Source organism: Podarcis pityusensis (assembly GCF_964106645.2).
Source record: "Podarcis pityusensis genome assembly, chromosome: 3".
NCBI lineage: Eukaryota > Metazoa > Chordata > Lepidosauria > Squamata > Lacertidae > Podarcis > Podarcis pityusensis.
In genome coordinates this window covers 54286716-54313107 of record NC_138026.1, presented here as the reverse complement: position 1 = coordinate 54313107, position 26392 = coordinate 54286716, and the positions used below count along the sequence as shown (strand labels likewise).

At 45.2% G+C, this 26392-nt stretch overlaps 2 protein-coding genes across 6 annotated transcripts in view; one reads left to right on the top strand and one right to left on the bottom strand.

Moving 5' to 3' along the window:
* The first annotated feature begins 462 nt into the window (after positions 1-462).
* Positions 463-26392, top strand: part of MCM9 (minichromosome maintenance 9 homologous recombination repair factor) — a 36949-nt gene continuing 11019 nt past the window's right edge. The window contains exons 1-7 of one of the 5 annotated variants that reach the window (XR_013984345.1): positions 463-1011; positions 3419-3735; positions 6446-6762; positions 8089-8170; positions 14729-14929; positions 16868-16993; positions 19343-19462. Coding sequence is in view for 4 of the 5 variants with exons in the window: in XM_080999543.1 (XP_080855669.1) it covers positions 3426-3735; positions 6446-6762; positions 8089-8170; positions 14729-14929; positions 16868-16993; positions 19343-19462 (1156 nt within the window). In the remaining variant the exon portion in view is untranslated. Of the gene's footprint in view, positions 1172-1216; positions 2064-3418; positions 3736-6445; positions 6763-8088; positions 8171-14728; positions 14930-16867; positions 16994-19342; positions 19463-26392 lie in introns of those variants that run through there. The other 4 variants (XM_080999543.1, XM_080999545.1, XM_080999544.1 and 1 more) reach the window with 4 other exon arrangements.
* Positions 21526-26352, bottom strand: ASF1A (anti-silencing function 1A histone chaperone). The gene is made up of 4 exons (XM_080999772.1): positions 25974-26352; positions 24535-24654; positions 22151-22323; positions 21526-21962 (listed from the first exon to the last, which is right to left on the bottom strand). The coding sequence occupies exons 1-4, from the start codon at positions 26080-26082 to the stop codon at positions 21750-21752; spliced, it is 615 nt and encodes a 204-aa protein (XP_080855898.1). The 5' UTR covers positions 26083-26352; the 3' UTR covers positions 21526-21749.

The following is a 26392-nucleotide window of genomic DNA, read 5'->3' as shown; positions in this document are numbered from 1 at the left end:
GGCTGCTTCAACTATGGAATCCTACACAGTTTTAACCCTCGTTGGATCCGGAACCCCAGAATTTAGAAGGGAGTTGGGCACCGTGCAGGCTAACCCCCACAATTCTCGATATTTTGCATATACAGTGGTGCCTCGCAAGACGAAATTAATTCATTCTGCGAGTTTTTTCGTCTTGCGATTTTTTTCATCTTGTGAAGCACGGTTTCCCAAAGTCTTCAAAAACCTCAAAAAAGGCTACCACACCACGTGCTATGAGTTGCTCCTCGAAGTCAGCCTGGGTATTAACGGTTTTAAGAAAAAGGAAACAAACTTGCAAGACGTTTTCGTTTTTCGTCTTGCGAAGCAAGCCCATAGGGAAATCCGTCTTGCGAAGCAACTCAAAAAACGAAAAACTCTTTCCTCTTGCGAGTTTTTCGTCTTCCGAGGCATTCGTCTTGCGAGGTACCACTGTACATTGTTCCCGACAATGCCTGCCACTTACCTAGGTGCTTAATTAATAAACACATATGCCTACCATTATATTTATTCACAAGTCGTACGAAGTTCAATGGGCAATACCTTCCAGGTAATCCCGTTAAGAGTCTTAGGCTAGGACGCAACCCGATGCCCAAGCGAGGCTCACATGAAAAGGGCAAGTTACCAGGACATAAGCCCCCACTGCACGCCTATGCTCGCGCGCTGTTAATCTTTGCACCCCTGGCCTGACCTCTAGTTAGGGGCGGGAGGAGAGGGGAGTAACTCCCTTTCTCCCCACCGCTGCTAACTGATTCCTTGGGTTTATTTCTGAGAAGAGAGGCAGCACTATCCTCCTCTCGCTTCAACTCTCCCAAGCTCCTCCTAATAACCAGCAGCCAGCTCAGCTGAACGGGCCGGAGCGAACTTGGGAGAGAAGGCGGGGACCGAGAGGCGCCTCGTCGCTCCCGCCAACTGCACAACGCTCGTCCCACCCACCGCAGCTACTACCGCCGGCGGCAGCGAAGACTGCGAGGAGTGGCCGGCCGACCCGCCTGGGTAAGCCCTGACGGAACCCCCGGAGGAAAGGCGGGGGAGCTCTTTCTTTCTCTTTTCCCCTCAATAACGCGCTCCTCCGGGGTTACTTCCTCCTTCACACGCTTCCTGGCGAAGACGCCACTCTGCCTGAAGAGGTGCGTCTCCCACAGCGGCGGAATTGGTTTGTACACAGGCGGCTCTTCCATTTCGGCCTGGCTTTGCTTTGCAGGAGGCTTCTCCCGCCGCCCCTTTACGGCTTCTGCTCTTGCAACAAGTTACAAACCCATCAACCCCCGGGGGCTCTCGGCGCCCTGAGCGCGGCGGCGGGGCGGGGCTTTGCTTCCCACGAGCGCTGCGCTCCGGAGGCGGGAAATGCCGCTTCCTTCTGGGGCTGCAGCCGGCTCGGTGCTTCCCCTCCCTCCCCCGTCCGCACCCAGCGCTTGCCTGAGAGTGTTTAGCCTGAGGCGCGCGATGTTTTCGATCCGAGCTCAGTACGACTGAGCGTGTGGAGAAGAGAACATGCGCAAAGTGCCTCTCCCTCCGCTCTGGGGACATAGTCAGCAGCGTGTTAGGTTTTTGTGGGGGCCGGGTGAGCTGCAAGAACACCTGTGATAAAAAATGAATAAGGAGGCCAGAAGTCAAGGGCGACATGGCGGTGGAGGAGACGGGATTTGGCCTCCACTCTGCCCCTCAAAATCTTGCAGCTGCCCAGCTTATCTCTTCTCCACAGTGATTACTGGTGCAGGAGTCCTGGTGTCTTCCTTCCTGTTCAGTCCTGAAGCACCAAAAAGAGAGTTTTCAAGGCTTCCTGGTCAGAAGGCAAAAGTTCTTCTGTGAGCTCCTGTACCCGTCTTCAGAACAGGAGTAGGCAAGGTGCCACCCTCCAGTCAATGTAGGACTACATCATAGCCTTGCAAGCTGGGGCTGAGTGGAGCTGGATCCTAACATCTGGAGGGAGCAACCTCGGCTGCCCCAGTGTCTTAGATACTAATACATGGTAGTTAACCAGTGAGCATTGCTAAGGTTGATAACTGAACCAAACTACAGCTTATACATACCCAGAGTATTAGGAGGTATTAAAAATACTGATTTTTAATTAATTCAATTTAAAATCAAACATTTATTTATTTATTTGCTCAGCCGATTTGCAGTATAACACCACCCTTTAATTTTCAGGGCAGCTCACGTGTTGCAATAAAAGAATGGAGCTTCCGAAATTCTTACCTGCTTGCTAAAACTTAGAAGCCTGCCTTTTCAGAGCTCTGAGCATGAAAGAGCAGTTTTAAATTTGTCGGTTTAAATAAATAGGCATGGTGGGATAAGAACTGATTTGCTATATCAGTTATAATGTTTATCATTTGTTAAACACCAGATAGGTATAATGGGTACATTATTGTCCCCCTTGCGGTCTTTTTGGAGTTTGGTCCCAAAGTGTCATTAGTACACAGATGACACACAGCTCTGCTGCTCCATAATATCTGAATCAGGAGAGGCTGTGTGTGATGTCAAGCATTATCTGGGCACAGTAGACTAGATGAGGGCCAATAAAGTGAACCTGAACCCTGGGAAGACAGAGGCTCTGGGGGTTCGTGGTTCCTGTGCCCAAGAGACTAGAAAATTTCCAGTTCTGGTTGGGGTTTCACTTCCTCTGACAGAACAAGTTTTGGGGTGCCCCTTAGTACCTGCACATTTTGCCCCATAATTTTCTTTCTAGGAGGGCCTGAGACTTAAATTTTAAGAAATGAAAGCTCAGCTTCTGGGACATTTTCATGGACACCATGGTTCGCACAGGCATCCAGTTGGTGATCTCTGGCCTATACCTGCCCAGTCACTGAGATATTAGAGGAAACACTGTTGGTGGTCCCCCATGGTTCAGAGGCATGGCTCGTAGCCACCCAAAACCATGTATTTTGTATTGTTGGCCCAGTTTTATGGAACTCCCTTCCAGTTGAGGTTATACAAGCCCCCCTCCCTCTTGAACACTTATTTATTCCAGCAGGCATTTTAACTTATTTCTGGTTTTATAGTTTTAACTGAGGTTTACCTTTATTGTATTTTCTGTGCATCACTTAGAGACTACTGTAGTTAAGTAGTATGTAAATTGTTTAAATAAGAATATAAATAAATAAAAGTTGGTGGGGAACACACCTTGTAAAAATAAACATTGTTACAGAAATTTGTAGAAGTACAGGAGATGTGGGAAAGAATTTCCACTAGAAACTACGGTAGGCAGAAAACATGATTAAAGTCCAAAGTCAATTGTAGAAACAAGTCCAGAATGGGTTTTAAAAATTATTTTATTCATTTATTCAATTTATAGCCATCCCTCACAATGGAACCCAAAAGAAAAAGAAAGGTTGTCTGCAAATAATTTAAAGATGTGCATTTTTACTGGCTTAATGAATTTTTTTTCATCTTCTAATTATAGGTTCACTATGCTTCTAAGTACTGAACAGATAAACCTAATTGGACAAGTGTTTGAGTCGTATGTTCTGGAACACCACAAAAATGACCTCTTGCTGATTTTAAGAGAAAAAGATGACGATACGCATTACCCAGTTATTGTTGATGCTATGACGCTATTTGAGACCAACATGGAAGTTGGTGAATATTTTAATGCTTTTCCCAATGAAGTGCTCCCTGTTTTTGACAATGCGTTGCGCAGGGCAGCCATGACCCTTTCTCAGTCCGTTCCTCAAACGGATGACTTTGTTGTTAAACAGAACCTTCATGCCAGGATATCAGGTATGAATTTCATCAGATTGCAACCATGTATTGAATTGCATTGAAGAGAAACTCTCCAGGCATTAGTGTAATTTATTTATTCATTCATTCATTCATTCATTCATTTATTACAAAGAATCTTAATAATTATAGAATGTAGAAAGGGGAGGTTGGAGTCTGCTGTTTTGTTCACAGTTTTCTTTTCTCCCTGCCTGTCTCCAGACAGTTCAAAGTGGCATGCAGGATTGCCACACGCTTTGGGCAGGTCTCCACCTTTCCCTCCCTCTGAAATGGTTCTTACTCAGTCCCACCAGCTCCTAGATTTTACTGATGTTATTAATTATTGTTTCTTTTTTCCATTATAATATTTATTCTCTGACCAATGGTCTCAGTCCCCCCTCGATGACTGCATCCCTTTGCTTGCTGGCCTCCCTATCTCTTATCTTATAAAGGGCAAAACAAGGTGGCTCCTATTATTCTTCAAATGCTTTACTTTTGGATCTCAGTTGTCTGCTTGTCTGATGCTTTGCCTGAGAACCATGCCAAAAAGATGTGCAGTAGCTTACTGAAGTGCTGTAGCTGTCTCTGGCTTGAGGTGCATAAGCTGTGCTTTAAGAAGGTCGTCGAGTTTAGGCCTATTAATAGAAAAAAGGATGCTGCAGGCAAAATGGTGGGAAAACATGAAGCTCTTCTTAATTTATGTAGAGAGTATAATATCTCCAAGGTTACAATAACACACACACACACTCACTCTCTCCAGGACTTATTTTGTGTTCTGACTGAACAATGGGGTGTTTTTGTTTTTAAAAGTACAGTGTGTTTTGTGATCTATTTTTATGTTAATCACTCCCCTCAAAGGCTTCCTCCCTGTATGCACCTGTAGTGTCACACTGAGGAAGAGTATTGTTATCAGGAGTAGATAGTGTGATGCCATCAATTTTCCCTCTATAAGGCCTTGCATATGTTTATAACTATAACCTATGGATGTATCAGTTAATATGAATCTGTGTAGTCAGCAATTCTATGAACCTGCAGGTTTAGCATTTATTGCAAAGGACTTAGTGAAATGCGTACAAATGGGGGGCGGGGATGCAGTTGGGGCAGGGGTGATCTGTCTTATAGAGATAAAGCAGAATATGGTCTCACAGTGATCACAGAATGCTTGCCAAGGCTTTGAGAACATTATAGGTTGACATGGGAGTTTCCTGCTAGCTATCTCCCTATGTAGAATTCCGGTAAAACATAAATAGTTTCCAAGGCCACGAGAACATGGAGAAATAAAATAATTATTTTATTATTTATTAAATTTGTATGCCTGCTTCATCAGAGGATCACAGGGTGGTTTATAACATAAAAAGACACAGTGAGAATCAATATTGACAAGCTGGAATGTGTGCATAGGAGGGTGACAAAGTTGATACAGGGAACTGACCACTAACAGTGTGTCTGTCTTATCTGGAGTGAACTTCAGTGCATTGGCTCTCATCCAGTCCACTAGCAAGGCAAGACAATGGTCTGGCACATCCACTGCTCCACCTGCAGATGTAAAGGAGAAGTAAGGCTGTGTGTCATCCGCATATTGCTGAAAACTTGCTCCACAATTCTGGATGACCTCACTCAGTGGTTTCATGTAGATACTAAAATGTGAAAAGGCCGTGTCAACAAAACAGGGTGGCATTGAAGAGGCTAGGGTTCTCATCCAGTAAGAATCCCACCACAGATCTTGTCAGCACAGGGCCTGCACCACTTGCCTGTAAGGAGCTTGAAACCACTGCTGCATGGAAAGGAGGGGGTTCTTGGCAGTCTACAAAGGGTAATCTCATCCCATGAATAAAAGCTGTAAAAGAGCAACCTGAATGTTTTTTATTGCCAATATGAATCCAAAATAACTATTTGGGCTTTGGTGAAACATCATCCAAGAATTCTGGGGGTTGTGGGTGGCCAGCATATCATAAGCTTGACACTCACATATGCTTTAAAACCTCTGAGTATTAGTTATGTGTTTTAAGCTTATTACCCTCATGATATATGTGGTTATGTTTTATCTGCTCTAGCCAGTTGTATCTGCATTTGCTTTAGAAGTTTTGTTCAAAGTCATTCAAGTGGAAAACACTCCACCATGTAATTAATTGAGAATTGCACATGGTAGATTAATGACAGATAAGTTCGAAAGCACGTCAAAATGCAAGTAGATAAATAGGTACCGCTCTGGCGGGAAGGTAAAAGGCGTTTCCGTGCACTGCTCTGGTTTCGCCAGAAGCGGCTTAGTCATGCTGGCCACATGACCTGGAAATACTGTCTGCGGACAAACGTCGGCTCCCTCAGACAGTAAACGAGATGAGCGCTGCAACCCCAGTGTCATTTGCGACTGGCTTTAACTGTCAGGGGTCCTTTACCTTTGGCTTTCTACTAGGGGCCAAGGGTAGCAAACATAGTATGCCCTAAAAATTGCTGAACTACAGCTCCCATAATCCCTGACCATTGGCCATGTTCACTGGGACTGTTGAGAGTTGGCATGCCACCAGTTCCCCATCCAAGCTGTTAGTAGTAGATCAAGTTAATGAAATACTTTGATGGCAGCTCTACATCAAGGTGTATCTGAGAATGCCTTGCAAACTTGTGCTGCTGGGGAATTGAAGATGCAGCCTTGATGGGATTTAACAGTGACATAAGAAAACATAGCTTTAATTAACATTTGTGGGGTAATATTTTCTATGTGCTGATTTACCAGGTTTGCCGGTTTGCCCAGAGCTAACCAGAGAACACATCCCAAAGACCAGAGATGTGGGACACTTCCTCTCAGTCACTGGCACTGTTATTCGTACCAGTCTTGTGAAAGTCCTGGAGTTTGAACGGGATTACATGTGCAACAAGTGCAAGCATGTGTTTGTAGTCAAGGCTGACTTTGAACAATACTATGCTTTCTGCCGTCCTCCAGCCTGTCCTAATGAAGAAGGCTGCAACTCATCTAAGTTTACTTGCCTCACTGGAACATCCTGTGCTCCCAACAGCTGCAGAGACTACCAAGAAATCAAGATTCAGGAGCAGGTATCAAATATATTTAAACTAATACCATGACTTTTCTGGGGTCCTAATTTTGCTATGGAAATCAGTGGATAGATGTTAGCTTCAGTGATATGTCTCCTCCATCCCTTTTAATATTGGCTATACCTTCTGCCGTGATTCTGTGTCCCAGCCATGGCACATTAGTTCCCACCATTCATCTCTGCAAAATTAGGATCTCACAATAGGGTTAACACAAATTGGCAAAATGCTTAAACAGATGATATGCCCTGATGACTGCCATAGCCGTTATAGTAACATGGATGCAAGCATAGAAATTATTATGCATTGTTTTACCATTCTGCCTGCATTCTACCTGTATCTTATTAATAATTATGGCAAACTTCAAATATACTGTGTTGAGATTGTACTGAATTTTCCCTGGAGGACAAAAACAATACAATTACCGGCATACATATAGATTAAATCCCTGTGTTGCAGCAAAATCACATTTTTGCATCTTCTTATAAGGAACATCTTAATTTTTAAGCAGACAACAGTCCTGGAAAATCACATTAGGTGTGCTTAAATAAACCATCAGGTAACAGTACCATTCCACATTGCTGTTTAGTTATTTTTTTCTCTTGATATTTTTCCAGCAGACATTGAGAGATGTGAATTAAAATGATCAGCACCTAAAATGGTTTAAGACCAAAGGCTAGTTTCATTGTCACTGATGGCTAACTTCCCACTCCATTTCATCTGAGCAGCATGCCCATTCAAATGCATTCTTTAAGAGAAAGTGCTTTTGTTTTAATTCAGGAAAAGTTTAGTGTTTTGGAAACTTTGTATGCAGCATACGGAAATCCCAAGAAATGAATGAAATTGATGTACAAGAGCAAGGTGGCAATTGAGCTCCTTCCTAATTTCCTCCCCACCCCCAAATAATTGTAACAAGCCAGCTGGTACCTCATCACCATATTGCCTTGTATTTATTGGTTTGACATGTCAAGTGTCCCCATGCTGTAAAAGTATTTCAAGGCCACAATCCTATGCAGATTGATTTGGGAATAAGCCCCACTGAACATCATGGATTAAATTATGACTCAACTTGCATAGGCTCAGGCTGCAAATTATTTGGAAAGGGGTCACCATAGTATTCATAACCTGATTGAAATATAGACCAAATGAAAGCAGATTGCCTGGACACCATTGGGTAGCTAAAGAATTATTTCCCAGGGATGAGGCCACAAATGATCAACATAGGTACTCAAGTGTAATTTCTGTTGAGATATTTGTAGGATTCTAGCTCAGGATTATTTTGAACATTGTTTATCTTGAAATAAAATACATACACTTCTTGCAATCTAGGTTCAAAGGCTCTCTGTTGGAAGTATTCCTCGTTCTATGATAGTTGTCCTTGAAGATGACTTAGTTGACAGCTGCAAATCTGGTGAGTTCTGTGCCACTGCCTTTTGAAAAAATCTTCTTTAGGACTGTCCATGTTTGAAAAGGTGAAAGCAGAGTTGTTACTGTCTAATAGGAAAATGTTATATGCCATGTTGTTTTGCTGGCATTGTGGTCATACAATATGAAATCTTGATACTTTAAGACAATTGTGGCTTGTGAGAGGAAACTTCCATTTCAAGGGGCACCTTATTTTCTTTTTAGCCCACTGATTTTTTTAATGGTTTTTTTAAAGTCATTTTTCATTAGAAATTTATTCCATACTGTGATGGGACGATGAGCTGCTTGTGTGTAAAATCCAAGTCCCTCAGAGTTTGGTCAAGTTTGCAAACCTCTGTCTGTAACGGAGCCCCTTAAACATGGCTCCGTCAGTCGCTGGCAGATTCCGACAGTGGTTGCTTTCGGAATCGCTTCCAACATAAAAGCTCCTTAACGGAAACACGTCTTCTGGACTCTCTGCGTGACAGTTTCCGGCGAGGAGTGGGTGTCCCTACAGGAGGTCCTGAAACCTCCCCACTGTTTTCGCTGGAAGTGTCTCTGAGCCATCCCTCCAGCTCACTTTCCCTCAGCTCACCTCCTCTCCCCCTACTGGTTCCCTCTTCAGCTGCTGAGTCTCTCCCAACCTGTGTGAGCCCTTTCACCTCCCTTCCTTCCGATGGCAGTTCCCTGACATCCACCTCCCCTCCAGGGCCCCCTTCACCCCCTCCCGCCCCCTCCTCTACGGGCGGTGAGGAGGCAAAACCCCGGAATGAACTTCCTTCATCTTCCGATGTCTCGAACACTTCTCTCCACCTGTTGCGGTTCCTGGTCTCGAAGTACTCCTCCTCCTCAGAGTCCATCTCCCCTTCCCCTTCCAAGTCCGGGAATCCTTCCAACTCCTCCTCCTCATCGGTGGTCCCAAAGTATTCCCTCCGGAACCTCTCCACAGGCTGAGGTTTCCTTGGGAACCTTTGATGGAACGTTTCTATCAATACCTCGTCATTGATATCTTCTGCCATTACCCAAGTGTTTTCTGACTCCGGTTCTCCTTCCCACGCTACCAAATACTCCACCTGATCCCCCTTCCACCTGGCGTCGAGGATTTCTGCCACATGGCTGCTGCATTCTCTTTCTTCTATGACCGGTCCCCGAGTGGCCATCCCTTCTCGTCCCCCCTCATACGGTGACAGTAACGACCTGTGAAATACTGGGTGCAGTTTCATGTGGTTGGGTAACCGGAGCCTGAAAGCCACTGGGTTGACCTGTTGAATGACCTCAAAGGGACCCAATCTCCTGGGTCTTAATTTCTTACAACCTCCTTTGAACGGCAACCCTTGGGTTGACAGCCACACCCTATCTCCCACCCTTATGGTTTCACCTTCCCTTCGGTTCTTGTCTGCCTGCCTCTTGTATTCTTCCTTCGCCCTTTCTAAGTTGAGTTGGAGCTGACGATGGATTGCTTCCATTTCTTCTACATAATGCTCGGCTGCCGGGACGCTCCATCTCTCCCCTTCTCCCCCTGGGAAAGCCCTGGGATGACACCCATAATTAGCCAAGAAGGGGCTCATCCCTGTGGACACATTCTCGGCATTGTTGTAGGCAAATTCCGCCAGCGCCAACTTTTCTACCCAGTCATTCTCTCTGTCATTGACATAACACCTCAGGTATTGCTGGAGGACACCGTTTGCTCTTTCCGCCTGCCCGTTGGTTTCAGGGTGCCGGGCAGTCGAAAAGTTGACCTCCACCTGCAGTAAGCTCATGAGCTTCCTCCAGAACCTGGAAGTAAATTGTTTTCCTCGGTCTGAGACCACCCTCAATGGCACCCCGGGCAACCTAAAAATGTGTTCTACAAATAACTTCGCTGTCTCTTCCGCCGTGACTGCATGCGAGCAGGCTACAAAGTGGCACATCTTTGTTAGTAGGTCTACCACCACCATGATGGCTGTTTTCCCCTTGGACTTCGGCAGATCAGTCATAAAATCTATCGACACTGCCTCCCAAGGTCGTTCTGGGGTTGGTAAGGGTTCTAATAGCCCCGCCGGTGCCCGCCTCTCCCCTTTGGCTCGCTGGCATTGCTCGCACCCTCTTACATACTCCCGTACATCTTCCCTCACCTTAGGCCACCAAAATTCCCTGGTGACCAACCACATGGTTTTGTGTTGTCCAAAATGCCCCGCCGTGGGGCTGTCGTGCAACTGCTTGAGTACCCTCCCCCTTAAGTCTCCTTCAGGGATATACAGTGCCCCTTTGTAATACAAAGCTCCATTTCTTTCCTCGAAACCCCCTGGTTCCTCTCCCTCACCCCTAAGACCTCTGAGCTTATTCTGGGCGTATTCATCATTCGCTGTTTCCTCTACCAGTTCTCTTTGCCCCACCAGTGCCGCCCCACACACCCAGCGGTCCTCTGGGATGACATGTCTCTCTTCGGGTGCCCCCTCCCCTTCCAAATATTCAGGTTTGCGTGAGAGAGCGTCCGCCCTAACATTTTCTGGACCTGGCACATAACAAATTTCAAAGTGGAATTTGGAGAACTCCTGGGCCCATCTCACTTGCCGTTGGTTGAGCACTCGTGCCGTTCTCCAATACTCTAAGTTCTTGTGGTCCGTGCACACTTGCACCTTATGTTGTGCCCCAATTAATAAATGCCTCCATCTCCTGAACGCTTCATGAATGGCTAGTAGTTCTCGGTCATACACCGTGTAGTTCCTCTCAGATTTGTTCAGCTTTCGCGAAAAAAAGGCACACGGTCTCCACTCCGACTCCTCCTTGCCAGGCTGCAGAAGCACCGCCCCCACAGCCCGGTCTGATGCGTCCGTTTCCACTCGCATCGGTTTTTGTAAATCCACATGCAGGAGCTGTTCTTCCGAAGCGAACGCCCTTTTCAGCTCCTCAAAAGCTCGCTCCGTCTCCGCCATCCAAACGAATTTCCTCTTACTGCTGAGACAGTCCGTAATGGGCGCCGTCAAGTGGGCAAAATTTCTGATGAACTTCCGATAGAAGTTTCCAAATCCAAGGAATCTTTGCACATCCTTCCTTGTTTTCGGTGTTTTCCATTCCAGTACCGCTTGGACCTTGCCAGGATCCATGGCCAATCCCTTGTCCGACAAGCGGTACCCCAGGAATTCCACCTCCTTGGCATGAAACTGACACTTCTCTAGCTTCACCCACAGCTGATTGGCTTGCAGTCTGCCCAACACTTCCCTGACGTCTTTTACATGCTGCTCCTCATTCTCTGAATATACTAACACGTCATCTAAGAAGGCCACACAATTCTTGTAAAGCAAAGGCCCCAGGACGTGGTTCATAAACGATTGAAAGCACGCGGAGCCTGCTTGTAAGCCGAAGGGCATAACTAAATATTCAAATGCCCCCAAAGGGGTGAACATGGTGGTTTTCCATTCATCCCCCTTCCTTATTCGTATCAGGTTGTACGCCCCCCTCAGGTCCAGTTTAGTAAAAATCTTTCCCTTCCTGACCCTTGTCAAAATGTCATCAATTCTGGGCATCGGGAAAGTCACTGGTTCTGACACTGCATTTAAGGCCCTGAAGTCCACTACAAGTCTAGGTTTGTCCGTGTTTTTTTTATCCACAAAAAACACTGGGCTGCCCCCCACCGCCCTGGACTCTCTGATGAACCCTCTCTTCAGGTTCTTGTCAATGAACTCCCTTAGCTCCTGCATCTCTCTGTCTGACATGGCGTACAGCTTGCCTACAGGGAGCTGTGCCCCAGGGAGTAAATTGATTTGACAGTCAAAGGGTCTATGTGGGGGTAGTTTGTTTGCCTCCCTCTCGCTGAAGACGTTGCTCAGGTCGGCGTATTGTTGGGGAACCTTCCCCTTCTCCGTTACTTCCGTCCCTGCTAGAGTGGCTCTGGCCCCTCCTTGAGCCTCCCGCTCTTTGCAGTGTTCTAGACAATGTGCTGACCCAAAGGAGACCACTCTCTGATGCCAGCCCACTAGCGGATCATGTAACGCTAGCCAGCTCATCCCCAAAATAATGGGAGCTCCTCCCAAGGTAGCCACATTAAACGCTATTAGCTCAGTGTGTCTTGCTACCCTCATTATCATTGGGACGGTCTGCTGGCTGACTTCTCCTCCCAGCAGCTCCCTTCCATCGATCGTGGTCACCTGCAAAGGGTTACTTAAAGGGATAGTCTGTATCTGGTGCTCAGCAGCAAACTCCTTACTCATGAAATTGCAGGAGCTGCCTGAGTCCAATAGCGCCTTTATCTTTAGTGGGTGTCCGTTAGGCAGCTCTAGTAACACCTCTATCACTAGGGCGGGTTTAGGAGGTTCCGGCGTGGGCACTTTCACTGCTCTTTGGCCTGGCTGCTGTGCCCTGACGGTGGCAGCCAGGCGTTGGCTTTTACTTGCTCCGGTACCTTTTCCTCCCTCTCCCCAACAGCTCCCGCCATTCCTTGCCATTCCTTTCTTTGGGGGCAGACTCTGGCAAAATGACCTGGCTGTTGGCAGAGATAACATTTCTTGGCGCCCTTCCCCTCCTTCTTCCGCTCTTCACTGGGCTTTGAAACTGCGCGCGCGCTGTTCCAATTTCCATCGGCTCTCCCGGCGGGAACGGTGGCTCTGGAATCTCTGGAATGCGAAGCTCCCTCCAACGTTCCCCCTTCCCTTCCCGCCTCTCCAAGGCTCTCGCCTCTTGGCGCGCTCCTATGGTCAGCGCTGATTTGGTCAGCTGGTCCATAGACTCCGCCCTGGGCGCCCGGGAAAGTTCGTCTTTCACAGCCGAAGAAAGCCCTTCTTCAAAGAGCATTTGAATGGGTTCCGCCGATAGATCCCACCCCAATTTATGGATCAACATGGTAAACTCAGTCCAGTACTCACGAACAGATCGGCTCCCCTGTTTGCACGCCATTAACTGTCTGCGTACCACTCCCTGCTCAATATCGCTGGAAAACATCAGATCCATGGCACGAAAAAACTTCCTCGTGTCCTTCAGGATGTCATTATTCGTTGCCATCAGGGGCCTCACCCAGTCTTTCGCCCCCTTTTCGAGATGCCCAATCACAAAAGCCACCCGCGATTCCTCGTCGGGAAAGTCATCAAACTGCAGATTAAGGGCATATTGCATCTCTGTCCTAAAGGCATGATAGTCCTTGGGCTCCCCCCCAAACTTCTGTACCAATCCTGGCAACTTTCTGGCGAGCGGGGTGGTTTTCCCCTTCTCTGCATCTTGAGCCCTCCTCTCCTCGAGCCTCGCCGTCTGCAGCGCTAGCTGGACCTCCAACGCCCGGTACCTTTCTTCCAGGCTTGGACCCGCTCCAGCTCCTGCTTCTCCGGTTCCGGCTGGGTTGCTCATGATGCCTTCTCCTGCACAAGCTGCTCACGGAGACTGTCGGAATGCTGTGATGGGACGATGAGCTGCTTGTGTGTAAAATCCAAGTCCCTCAGAGTTTGGTCAAGTTTGCAAACCTCTGTCTGTAACGGAGCCCCTTAAACATGGCTCCGTCAGTCGCTGGCAGATTCCGACAGTGGTTGCTTTCGGAATCGCTTCCAACATAAAAGCTCCTTAACGGAAACACGTCTTCTGGACTCTCTGCGTGACAGTTTCCGGCGAGGAGTGGGTGTCCCTACAGGAGGTCCTGAAACCTCCCCACTGTTTTCGCTGGAAGTGTCTCTGAGCCATCCCTCCAGCTCACTTTCCCTCAGCTCACCTCCTCTCCCCCTACTGGTTCCCTCTTCAGCTGCTGAGTCTCTCCCAACCTGTGTGAGCCCTTTCACCTCCCTTCCTTCCGATGGCAGTTCCCTGAGACATACCTTAATTACATTACCACTAGATGAAATAAACATTTCTTTTACCATGTTGCAGTACTAATTGCTAGATGAAGGGTGCGGTCAAAGTTTTTTAAACCCTAAATGTAAATTTGATCTGTTTCCAAATATATTATTCTTTATATGCACAATTTAAAAATCATAATGTTTACCACTCGGTTGTTCCTTGCTTATAATTTGGTTGATTAGTGATTGTTAGCATTAAACTTTGTTTTTAGCAGGTATTGTCTTGTTTGTTTATTTTTATTTGAGCTGCATTGCCTCTAAAACTTTACAAATGAAGGTTTTAAAAAGTTGCTACGTAGAAGATAATGTCATTGACGTTAGGTGAAAGCTCAGTCAGTAGAGCATGAGACTCTTAATCCCAGAGTTGTGGGGTTTGAGCCCCATGTTGGGCAACAGATTCCTGCACTGCAGTGGGTTGGAATACATTATCCTTGTGGTCCCTTCCAGCTCTATGATTCTATGATTCCAATCCATCAGAGTGCTAGCATCTAAAGTATTTAGCTGTTAAACAGATGTCTGCAGGTATTAACCAAGTTAACTGAGAGAGAGGCAAAGGATGTGCTCTGTATGCAAATGCTAAGTTTTATTCCTGACTTTCCCATTTTAAGGGTTGGGAAAGGCCCCTGCACAAATCCTTAGAAAGCCATTTCCAGTCAGAATAGATGATGCTGACCTCGATGGACCAATAGTCTGAGTCAACCACAGGAAGCTTTGTGTGTTCAGAATGTGATATGTGCAATATTGTTTTGACCATTCTCGTTTGTCCTCAGGTGATGACATAACAGTTTATGGAGTAGTAATGCAGAGGTGGAAACCTTTTCACCAGGATGCACGTTGTGATGTAGAGATTGTCTTAAAGGCCAATTACATTCAAGTAAACAACGAGCAGATGTTAGGTGTTATAATTGATGAGGAGGTCCGCAAAGAATTTGAAGATTTTTGGGGAAAACATAGGGGCGACCCCTTAGCAGGTTTGTAAAAGAGAATATAATAGATTAGTGGAATGAAAAAATGCTAACACACCATTTTTTTTTAGTGGTGGGGGGGCGGAACATATTCACAATTAGGCCTGTTTCGTTAGGTCTGATTTCTAAGCTGCTGCTTTTATGGAGGACAGTAGGACTTTTCTATCAGTTGGGCCATACCTAAATATGCAAAACCCACCTGCACTGTCAGTTGTTTACTCAATAAGTGCACATTTGATTCCTGTTTGTTTCATTCTCACAGCATTTTTCCTCATCAAGATACTTTGGTATCAGGAATTTTATTGTTTCTGAGCATTAAAAGCACTAAAACACATAGTTCAAAGCTTTCTCCCAGATAATAAATTCATAGCAAATTTATTGCAGGTTCTGTTATGAACTTAGTTGTACAATGGTACCTCGGTTTACAAACTTAATCCATTCCTGAAGTCCGTTCTTAAACCAAATCTGTTCTTAAACTGAGGCGCACTTTCCCTAATGAGGCCTCCCGCTGCCAATGCCCTTCCACCATTCAGCTTCTGTTTGCAGACCAAGATAAAGTTCGCAAAAGGGAACACTACTTCTGGTTTTGTGGAGTTCGTAAACCAAATATTTCATTAACAGGGCTGTTCATAAACTGAGGTACCACTGTATGCACTTTTTATATAAATAACTTAAAATGACATCAGAACGTAACGGTCTGTTGTCTTGTTAGATGATGTGTTGAGCAGCATTGTACATTGTACTGTCAAAAAAGTTATATAGTTTTCTACTTAGTGTGCAATAAATGGTGCCTAACTGAATTTCCTAGTAACTTTCATTTTAAATGATGGAGCAGTGCTGTGACTATTCAGGTTGATGGATGGGGAAGAGACATCCTAGAGCAGGCACCCCCAAACTCGGCCCTCCAGATGTTTTCGGACTACAACTCCCATCATCCCTGGTTAGGGATGATGGGAGTTGTAGTCCCAAAACGTCTGGAGGGCTGAGTTTGGGGGTGCCTATCCTAGAGTCTGTGCAAGCGAGAAGTGGCCTTGGGGACAGACAGCCACACTACTTTATTTATTGATTCTGTTTGTGTGACCAAGAGGCAGAAGCCAGGAGCTGGCTTTTATGTGGGTAATAAATATTTACTCGAAACTAAGAGTTCTGTGTGCACTCAAATCTGCACATTGTACCACTGCCTGTGCAAAGCCATTCATTTAAGTGGAGAGACCTGATCTACTCAAACCTTCCTTTGCTTGAAATTAATTATTTAATGCATGAAGGGTGTTCTTGCTGATAGTAGACTTCTGTACATCTGTCAGAGCTCTCACAGCCAGAACCAGTCTGTGTTATTTCTATGACCCCTCGAGTATACCTGTGAGGAATAATAATAATAAAGGTGTTTCAGTAAAGCTATACATCTCATTTATTCCAATAGCACAAGGCATGGTGGAGCGCTGCCACTCACCTGACCTCTGGTCGGTTGTATCACTGCTGCTTATGGGAGGTTAGAGGAGGAGGGGCGAAGCGGCATGGAGGTTGGCATGGTGCAAATGCACTGCCAGGAGCACTGAATTAGCTCCATACCATGCCAACCTTGCTGCCACCTTTCCCTTCCACCTCCCAGTAAGCAGCAGCAACATGAGTGAGCAGCACTTCTCCAATACACCATCTTCTACTGATCCAATTTCTACATGTTCTCTAAGTATCACTGCCCACTGGAAAACACTGAATCTGGGCTTTTTTTTCTGTTCAGCATCATGTGAGACCATTCCCACAACAAACCAATATTTACAAAAGTGCCATCTGATCATTATTTTTTTTAATTCACCTGTCATAGTCTGTTACTTTAAATCAAGGAGTTCAAATGAGTAGTATCTTAGACATTTACTTGGGAAATGTGTGTGATCAGATATAGTTTGTTATCAGCTGAACTAATTATTTTCCCTCCCCCCTTTTCAGGGAGAAACGACATTTTAGCAAGCTTGTGCCCTCAGATTTTTGGGTTGTATCTTGTGAAGTTGGCCGTAGCCATGGTGCTTGCAGGGGGTGTGCAGAGAACAGATGCTGCAGGCACTCGGGTTAGAGGTTAGTATATATAAAACCTATCCCCTCTTTTACATACACACAACCCTCTATAGACCTGTCTCCTTTATCACTACATTGGCCTGAATTACTGTACCACTTGTAGTGTAAAAGAGCTGCCATTGTATGATTTTTTAATCCCTTAGTGCTTTCTTGATAAAGTAGTCCCATGAAAGACACTCACATAAGTTATCATGTCCCTAAAAACTCTAGAAAGCAACTGTATGTTGTACACTTTGAGGAACAATAGCAACAGTCACAAAGACGGCTTTAAATTTGCTGTACTACTTCACAGGACTGTGTCACTTTGTCACAACATTGTTGTGGTGCTTTTTGTGGTAGTTTAAAAATATTTTTTAATGACTTCTTTAAATTTAAATAATCCACCAGCAAGTTAATAACATGAAAATAAAGATTTGACCAGATTTTGGAGGGGAAAGAGCAAAATCTCACAAAAGCCTTATTCACACATCATGCTGAACCAGGGGTCAGCAATGTTTTTTAAGGCTGGGCCGGTCCACTCCCTGGCAGACCTCTCAGTGGGCCAGAGTGTGCATGCCCGCGTGTGCGTACACGCTATTTCGGGCACACTTCTGGGACAGAGGAGTGACCGTGCACATGCGCACATACCATTTCTGGCACTCTTCTGACCCGGAAGTTGGTCCCCGTGGTGAGAAAAAAAATGGCACCGCGGGGAAAAAAGCATGGAATCCCCAGGCCGATCCACAGAGCGGCTGTGGACCGGTTCCAGGAAGCTCATGGGCCGAAAGCAGCCCATGGGCCTTAGGTTGCCGACCTCTGTGCTAAACCATAGTTAAAGGTGAATGTGCTGGGTGCATTAGGCTAAAATTGCGGGTACCTTGCTCTTCCACCCCTTCTGTTGTTGCATGTTGCATCTAAACTCAGACTCGTTTTGTTGCTCTCAAAATAAACCATGAGCTACAACCAAGGTTTGTTTGTGGCTTACCACTCATGGTGGTTTGGGGAGAAACAAACCATGAGTCTGGGTTTGGACATGATGCTTAGTGAAACCATGGCTTTGCTGTCGACAACACAGAAGTAGCAGCAAAGCAGCTGCAATTTTAGCCCTATGCACCAGCATGCTTTGTGTTCATCTTTAAACAATAGTCCGTGGTTTAAAGTGACATGGGAGCAAGGCCTGTATGTTTTGACAGCCTGTAACTTCAAATAATTTGATTCCAGTCTTTTCTTTCCATACTTGCCTGTTATTTTTTCTTAGATCTGTTACTGTAGAATTTTCAGCAAACTGCTTTTCCTTGTGTGGAGGGCAGAAGTGCTGTGTGCTGGGCAGTAAATGTCACCACTTGCGTAGGTGGATATAATCCTAAGAGGTTTTTGAATGTGTGCATATATGCCATAGGTCACCAGAGCAAAATTTAAATGCCACCTTCAAAGCATTAATGTCATTTCTGTAGAGGGCTATTAAGTACAATTTTCCTGCAATAAACATTATCTAAACTATAGTGGAATATTCCTGAGCAATGGCCATTTTTGTCAGATCATTCCCTCCCCATTTAGAAATGCAAGTTACCTCATGATGAGCTTGCATACTATCAAAAGGATGGGAAAACCCCACTAATGCTTAATCATAATCCTACTACTAATGTTTGTTAAGACATTAAATATTTTACATTTTCCTCCTGAGATCATATGAGATGAATTGAGGTGAATGATCATTTTTGTAGCTAAGCAAAAATAAAATAAAAGCGTAATTGTAATTAGGACAAAAAATATGGAAATTAGTGTCTAGGACGTTTCCATAAAACTTTCAGCACATATCCTTTCTTAGCAAAGTTGGGGGCTACATTTAAAAATATATATATATTATTATAGTTATATCCCACTCTTTCCTACAAGAAGCTCAGGGTGGTGCACTTTCTTTTTATTTTGCCAATACCTGTGAGGTTGGTTAGGCTGAGATCCTGCAACTGGCCCAAGGTAACCCAGTGATCTTCATGGCTGAGTGGTAATCTGAATCCTGGTATCCAGGATTCAGTATCAGGGTTGGGCTATGCAGGTAGTATTCAATACATGTGGGCATGTCTGGTTCAGGGATCAGAGCAGGTGGAGCACACAGGGCAGGTGGGTGAGATTCTTCTGTTTTTTGAGTGTACATACATTCAAGTACATATGATAAAACTGCCACTTTGTGGCTATCTTTTCATGGAAAGCAGGATAAATGTAAGGCTTTTTATTTTAAAGATTGGAAATTGGCTGACATGATGGCATTATATTTCTGCTGTTTCATTATTTCTCTGGCCTTGCACCAAATAATTACTTTAATCTAAAATGCTGCTTTAGCAAACACTTGTGCGTTTGTTTCCCTGCAAGGTGAATCACATCTTTTATTGGTTGGAGACCCTGGAACAGGGAAGTCTCAGTTTCTGAAATACGCAGTAAAGATTACTCCGCGTTCTGTACTTACAGCAGGAATTGGATCCACAAGCGCAGGTAAAATGAGACATCCAAATGCACAATCAAATGCGGTTGGAATTTTTGTTTATATTGGGGGAGGAGGCAGTTGACAATTACCTTCTGAAAGTATCTACATCTTTAGGTTGTAATGAAGGAGTGGATTTTTTTTTTATTCAAATGCAATATAACTCTTGGTAATAGTGCACTGAGGAAAAAGCACTCTGTAGGAAACAGGACTTGTGTTTTGAGTCCTACCTCAAGATGTTGATATATCTATACATGACAAAACATAATCTTTTTATTCCCAGAAGGCTCGATAGAACATGTGCTTTGCACACAGAATGCCCTAACTTTAATCTGCAAGCTCTTAATTTCAAAGGACTCTTCAGAACGTAAGAGTAGTTCTGCTAGATCAGACTGAGGGTCCATTTAGTCCAGCATTCTGTTCCCACAGTGGGCAAATAGCTATGGTTAAGCTCACAAGCAGGACATGAAGTCAGTAGGTTTCTTCCAGTTTCCCATCTGCTGGTACTCAACCTTATTGCCACATAGCCTTTATCCTCAATTTTTAATCCAGTCCCTTTTAAGCCATCAAGCTTGGGGACCATATTTTCACACCCTGTTGTAGCAAACCCCAGAGTTTATATTTTACAATACTTCCTTTTGTCTGTCCCGTACCTCCTGAAGTTCAACTGCACTGGATGAACCCGGGGTGTGTATCTAGTATTATGTCATGGAGCAGGGCTGTGTAAGGAACCTAGGAGGCCATTGCCAGTTGGGCAGAACTGGAATAAATGTCATCTGTCACAGTGAAACTTTTCTAATATTTCGGCCCAGTTGTGTTTTCTCTTTGGGAGGACCTAAGAAGAATATGGGACACGGGTGGCACTGTGGGTTAAACCACAGAGCCTAGGGCTTGCCAATCAGAAGGTTGGCAGACAGGGTGAGCTCCCATTGCTCAGTCTCTGCTCCTGCCAACCTAGCAGTTCGAAAGCATGAAGTGCAAGTAGATAAACAGGTACCGCTCCGGCAGGAAGGTAAACAGCATTTCCATGCGCTGCTCTGGTTCGCCAGAAGCAGCTTAGTCATGCTGGCCACATGACCGGCTGTACGCCGGCTCCCTCGGCCGGTAAAGCGAGATGAGCGCCGCAACCCCATAGTCATCCATGACTAGACCTAACAGTTAGGGGTCCCTTTACCTTTTTAAAAAGAATACACTTTTATCTCCCAATGAGACATTTAAGATCTTGTTTGGCCTAGGAACTCAGTTCCCCTTCCTTCCCACACTATATAGCATCAAAGATAAAATAATCATACTGTGTGCATATAGAGGCTTCCTGATGCTGTGCCAGGCACCTTCAGTTTCTGTTGCTTTAAATTCTATTTATCATGTTTCATGCAATGGGTCAGTGTGTGGGAGGTCTACAAAGCGTAAGACCCTGTCTCAGACCAAGTATGTGGCTGCAGGCTGATAAATCTTTTAAGCCACAACTTATACATAAGCCTGACTGCTTGATAAGGACTACTGTAATGCACATACTATTATTTTGGTGCGGTGGAGGATTTGAGTTTAGTGTCCATGCATCTAGGCCAGCACAAACATTTTAGTCCTGTATTTCTTTCTGTGGTAACACTGCATGGCATGCCACGAACAGCGTATGTGAGAAGGGGGGGACCCCCACAGTACACGCACAATAGTATTCCACACAAACGTTTTGATGCTGGACTAAATTGTATTGTTAAAAGTCATATGTGCCTTGAAAAGGCAGCTGCGGTTTATGCTATGCTTCCTGCTTTCCAAACAAAAGCTGTTTAGAATAGTCTTGCATATGTACTGAACAAGTAGTATATTTAACTTCTTCAGTTCAGTTGGTTAGAGCGTGGTGCTGACAACGCCAAGGTTGCAGGTTCGATCTCCGTAAGGGACAGTTGCATATTCCTGCATTTCAGGACTAGATGATCCTCAGGGTACTTTCCAACTATTCTATGAGATATCTAACTTCCTGTATTTCCCTCAACCCCCACCCAGCCTGCAGGGGAGGAAAAATAAATAAATGTTTTAATAACATACTTAGTGTGGCCTAAGCAAACCCTCAGAATTACTTAAAAATAATTTTTATTTATACATCCACTCAAATACTTTTTCCTTATAAACTTTCTACAGAATGTGGGGATTTTAAAACAAATTCTTCACATGTTGAATATGCAATTCCCGGGAAATCGTTTCTGGTGATGGTGTGTGTGTGTGTGTGTGTGTGTATGTGTGTCTCTGTGCTGTCTGTCTACATCCTAACACATACATAGCGCTGAAAGGTAAGTCGGGTCACATGCAGTCCATATGAGATTCTAACATAACATTTAGTGAATTTTCTGATGTTGACCATCCTTTTGAAGCAGAAGGCAGTGCATCTGTAGAAAGGAGTGACTGAAGGTTTGGGTTGCTGCTCTCTGCATCTGTCAGTTTTTCAGTGTTGTCCTCCCAATTAATGTGGAATCTTGTGACCCTGGGGTTAGATGCCAAAATATTCCTCTGGAGCTGCAAAACAAGGACATTCACATCAACATTTTGGAGTTGCATCAGACACTCTTGACTTCTGAAGCAGTCTTAGAACAAATTCAGGACAAAGCTCTTTTTAAAATTTGACTTGCTGATTTATTTCTTAGCATTTTAATTCTATGTAACAAGAGTATTTTAATAGATAAGCAAAGCATAATAACTCCTACCTTAGAAAAATCTGGCTTTACCGGAGGATTTTCTCTCAATTCTGTTTCAGTATATTCATTGTTCACATAATAGCCAACTCTAATAAATTCTTGACCTCTGTAGGTGCAGGTGATTAACACAACTGTGACTCCTACAGCATCTGCATCAGGAATTAGTCCTGGATTAGGAGCATCTGCCTGCAGCAAAAAACAAAACACAAGACTGACCAATGCTCCCCCACTTTTTTTGTTTGTTAAGGAAACCACTATGCTCACAATATAAAGAGATTTGGCACAGTACTTATTGATGCCGACTGAACTAAGAAGCACAAAAGTTCTAATCTTCAAAGACATATACTTCAGGTTTTCAGTCAAGGACCATCCTGTAATTGTTTCAGCTCCTTGATATGGATTCCAAGCTCATTTTATTTTTTGTGAGGTCTTTTAACTTGTTACTAGATTTTTTTGTTGGTGGACTTCCTTTAGTAAAACAAACCAGGTTGTACCCAATCTGCCTTAATTTTTTACCCAAAAGAGCAAACATCACAGCTTTTAGCTGTGTGGATTCACCCAGCTATTTACATAAACACACGCATACCTCGTCTGCACATAATGTTAAACCATGGTTCATTTGAATATCTGAACCCTGCCCAGCGGACTAATCATTTTTTTCCTGGCAACAAATCATTATGTGAAGCCAGTTTGTTGTTGGCGTACAAACCACAGCTTGTTTTAACTATGGTTTGTCATGTCTGAACATAGCAGCCTTACCTAACCATGCTCTGCTTAGTAGCTCCAGACTAGGCACACACCAAGCTACAGAGGCACAAGGCAAGAGCCACTGGGTAACAAACCAAACTTTGGAGAAACAAAACATTGGCTTCTTGAACACATCATGGTTAAAACCAGCTACATACAAATGCAACTACGTGACTGTGTAATAATCCCCTTGTAGAGAGATGCACAGAACTAGAGTGTATTAGCTTAGCAAGTGCAATCTGTGCCACAATTGCAAGTCACACAGTGTTCAGTGGCCTCTAAACGCACTTGTTTCCCCCTTTCCTGAAGAACACTCCGCCCAAAAAGCATTGTGTGCTCTTAATATTTCTGTGCAGATTTTTGGCCCCACAGAGGTCCCAATGAGGCTGACAAATTTTATGTATGCATCTATATTGCCGCCAGTTAAGGAGGTGACCAGAAGCAACATATAACCATTAACTCATGGGTTCAGATAATGTTAAAAGCCGTCTACAAAAATGACATTCCTTTACAGCCCTCTTGATGATTTGGAGACTGGGCTAGATGGGCCCCCTAGGGTTGTAAATTCCAGAGCCCAGGCACTTTTACAAAGAAGTCAGTATCCTGCACACCCACCACTTGCATGTCAGAAAGCAGGAAGACACACAGCCTCCCCTGAAAAGTATCTAACTCATACTCAGTGTGAGCAGTTGCAAGTCTGATGGCCAAAATATTACCTACGATTGCACGTACATAGCTTACCGTATTTTTCGCCCTATAGAACGCACTTTTTCCCCTCCAAAAATGAAGGGGAAATGTGGGTGCGTCCTATGGGGCGAATACAGGCTTTCGCTGAAGCCTGGAGAGCGAGAGGCTCTCGCTCTCCAGGCTTCAGGAAGCTCTGCGCAACCCTCCGGAGCCCGGCGCGAAGCCGCTCTGGCCTCCGGAGGATCGCGCAGAGCTGCCTGCCCTCCCGGGGTCCGGAGGATTGCGCAGCTGCGCCGGGCTCCGGAGGGTTGCGCAGAGCTGCCTGCATTAGGAAGCCTCAGTGCACCCGGGCTTCGCACAGCTGTCCGCAAGCCTGGGGAGACCGGCGCGGCTCCCTAGGCTTGCGGATAGCAGGCTCTTCTGGGGTCAGGGGGAGCTCGGGCTTCCCCCGTGCCAGCCCCGTGCCTGGGGGGGAAATAATTTTTTTTCTTTATTCCCCCCCCCCAAAAAAAACTAGGTGCGTCCTATGGGGCGAAAAATAGGGTATGTTACTGTATTCATGAAAAATGCACGAAAAATCGTTCCTCTAAAACACTAAAAAAAAAAATCCTACTGAAATTAAAATTTTTACCCCATATACAGTATTTCCCTCCCTCCCTTCTATTCCCAGAACAGATTTTTCTGTAGCAACTCTCTCTCTCTTCTAGAGCAGAGCCAACTTACTGTTTATGATGCTTGCTCACACGCTTGGGTATGTGTGTCCCTATGTTTTTGGTTAAAAATCAGCACCCAGAGGAAGAGCTGTCCAGCCTTGGGTTAAACATTAGATTTGCTACCCTTTTAAAGCAAAGGGCAGTGCTGAACTTAAGTCACATGTAATTTGTGACTGCTTGTCGCAAAAGTAGCCATCTGAACATACACACAATGTTTTAGAATTTCCTTAATGTTTAAAAGCAGACTTGCCTGAAATACAAACATGTGTCTTCCTGCAGGAACAGGGCCCACCAAAACTGAATCTAGAACTTGATCGTACTCCTCGCTTTCTGCGGAGCCCACGTAGATAATTTTCCATTCCAAATCTACATTATAAGAAGAAAAACCTTTTAGTACTTTTGCTTTACCTAAAATAAAACACATAAAAATTGTAGCCTCTTAACATTAGTAAAGCCAGTTGACATTAACTCGATGATGTTTATATTTATTTGAAAGCAAATATTGAAAACCAGCAGGGCTGGCTGAAAATAATTAGTATTTACATCCAAGGAAATGTTTTACAATACTGAAAAATTGTTTTGAAGAGGTTTGTTGATACTAGCACTTTTAAGTGTTGTTCTAGACAACTGTAGCATTCTGCTCAATTTCTGCATGACTTCGTAATATTTAGTAGTTGAGGCTGTAGACCCTAACCTGTTACTTGGGAGTAAACCCTGCTGAATTCAACAGGACTTCACTAGACAGTAGGTTAGGATAGCAAGTTCTGGAGGAGTCTTTAAGAATTCTTCCTGCCCTCCTAGGGCAAAGACGTTTTTGAAGGGTGGCGGCAAAAGTTGCTAGCTACCTCTAGTAGGGAAAGTGTTGCTGACCTCACTACCCCGGGAGGGGGCAAGGGTGGAGGTCCGAAGAGAGGCTTATTAGGCTATCCAGACGAAAAACAAAACACCCACTACAAACCTCCAGGGCGTTCCCCAAAGCGAACTTCCGTCTGAAAGGGGTGTCACAATTAAAAAGTTATGCAAACGTAAAGTAGTACCAGAAGTGCTTTTAAGGCCATTTAACACTTTTTAAAAAAAGGCATCGTTAAAATTCTGTTGTTGTTTTTTCCCTAAAGCGTTTTAAACATGTCACACACACCCCTTCGTGCGAGCACTAAAAGCGGATGAGTGGAAACCACTTAACTTGCAGGTGTTCTCAGCGGCCCCCCCCCCGCCCATCTGTAGCACCCCTTTGGTTCCTTTGCACTGGGTAGTTGAGCCTCTCCCGGCTCGCCTCCCGCCACCAAAACCCGAAGCGTGCGAGGTGTTTCCGTTGAGCCCTCCTTCTCTCGCGTACGCGCCCCGCCGCCCCCTCCAACGCACACCAGCAGCAGCACAATGCTGGCAACATGGCTGCTCCCAGCGCTCAAACAAGTTCCTTGCAACTTAAAGGCTTCCCTTCCTCGCGAGCGGAAGACCGGAGAAGCTGGGCGCACCGTGCGGGCGCTGCCGGGTTGGGTGGGAGAGAAGGAGGCGGCGGCTGCAAAGCCCACCGTCCTTCCGTCATGCCAGATGCAGAGGAGGTGGAGGAGGCGAGGGAGCAGCAGCAGCGAGGCCTTTGCAAACTTTAAGCCTGGGAAGGGAAATAGCCCGAAAGGGCTTGGTCAGCGCCGAGGGGGCGAAAAATCCACCCCGGGCAAACTCACCTTCGGATAAGTCCTCGATGCACTCGAACGTGATCTCGAACTGGAAAGGGTTGTAGAAAGGAGAAGGGTTGTCCAGCACCACGACGTTGTTCACCTGAACCTTTGCCATATTTCGGGGAGGGGGGGAGGGGAGACCCGCAAACAATAGTGCGTTACCGCAGCCCGAGAAAAGTCCAGGGGGCTCCCCTTTTGCAGGGCGCGAACCCCAGCGCCGGCAAGCGAGCACGTTGAGAGTTAGGAAACTTTGAGGTTTGGGTTGCTTTAAAAAAAAAAAAAAAAAAAGCACCACCCAAAAACTCGCCCTTCTCCGTCTTCCCCTTTCTTGTTTTCCTCTCTCTCTTTTTTAACGTTGCACCGAGAGCACTCCACACTGTTTTGCAGCTTTCCTGTTACACTAAACTACAGCCCATTCTGCTCTG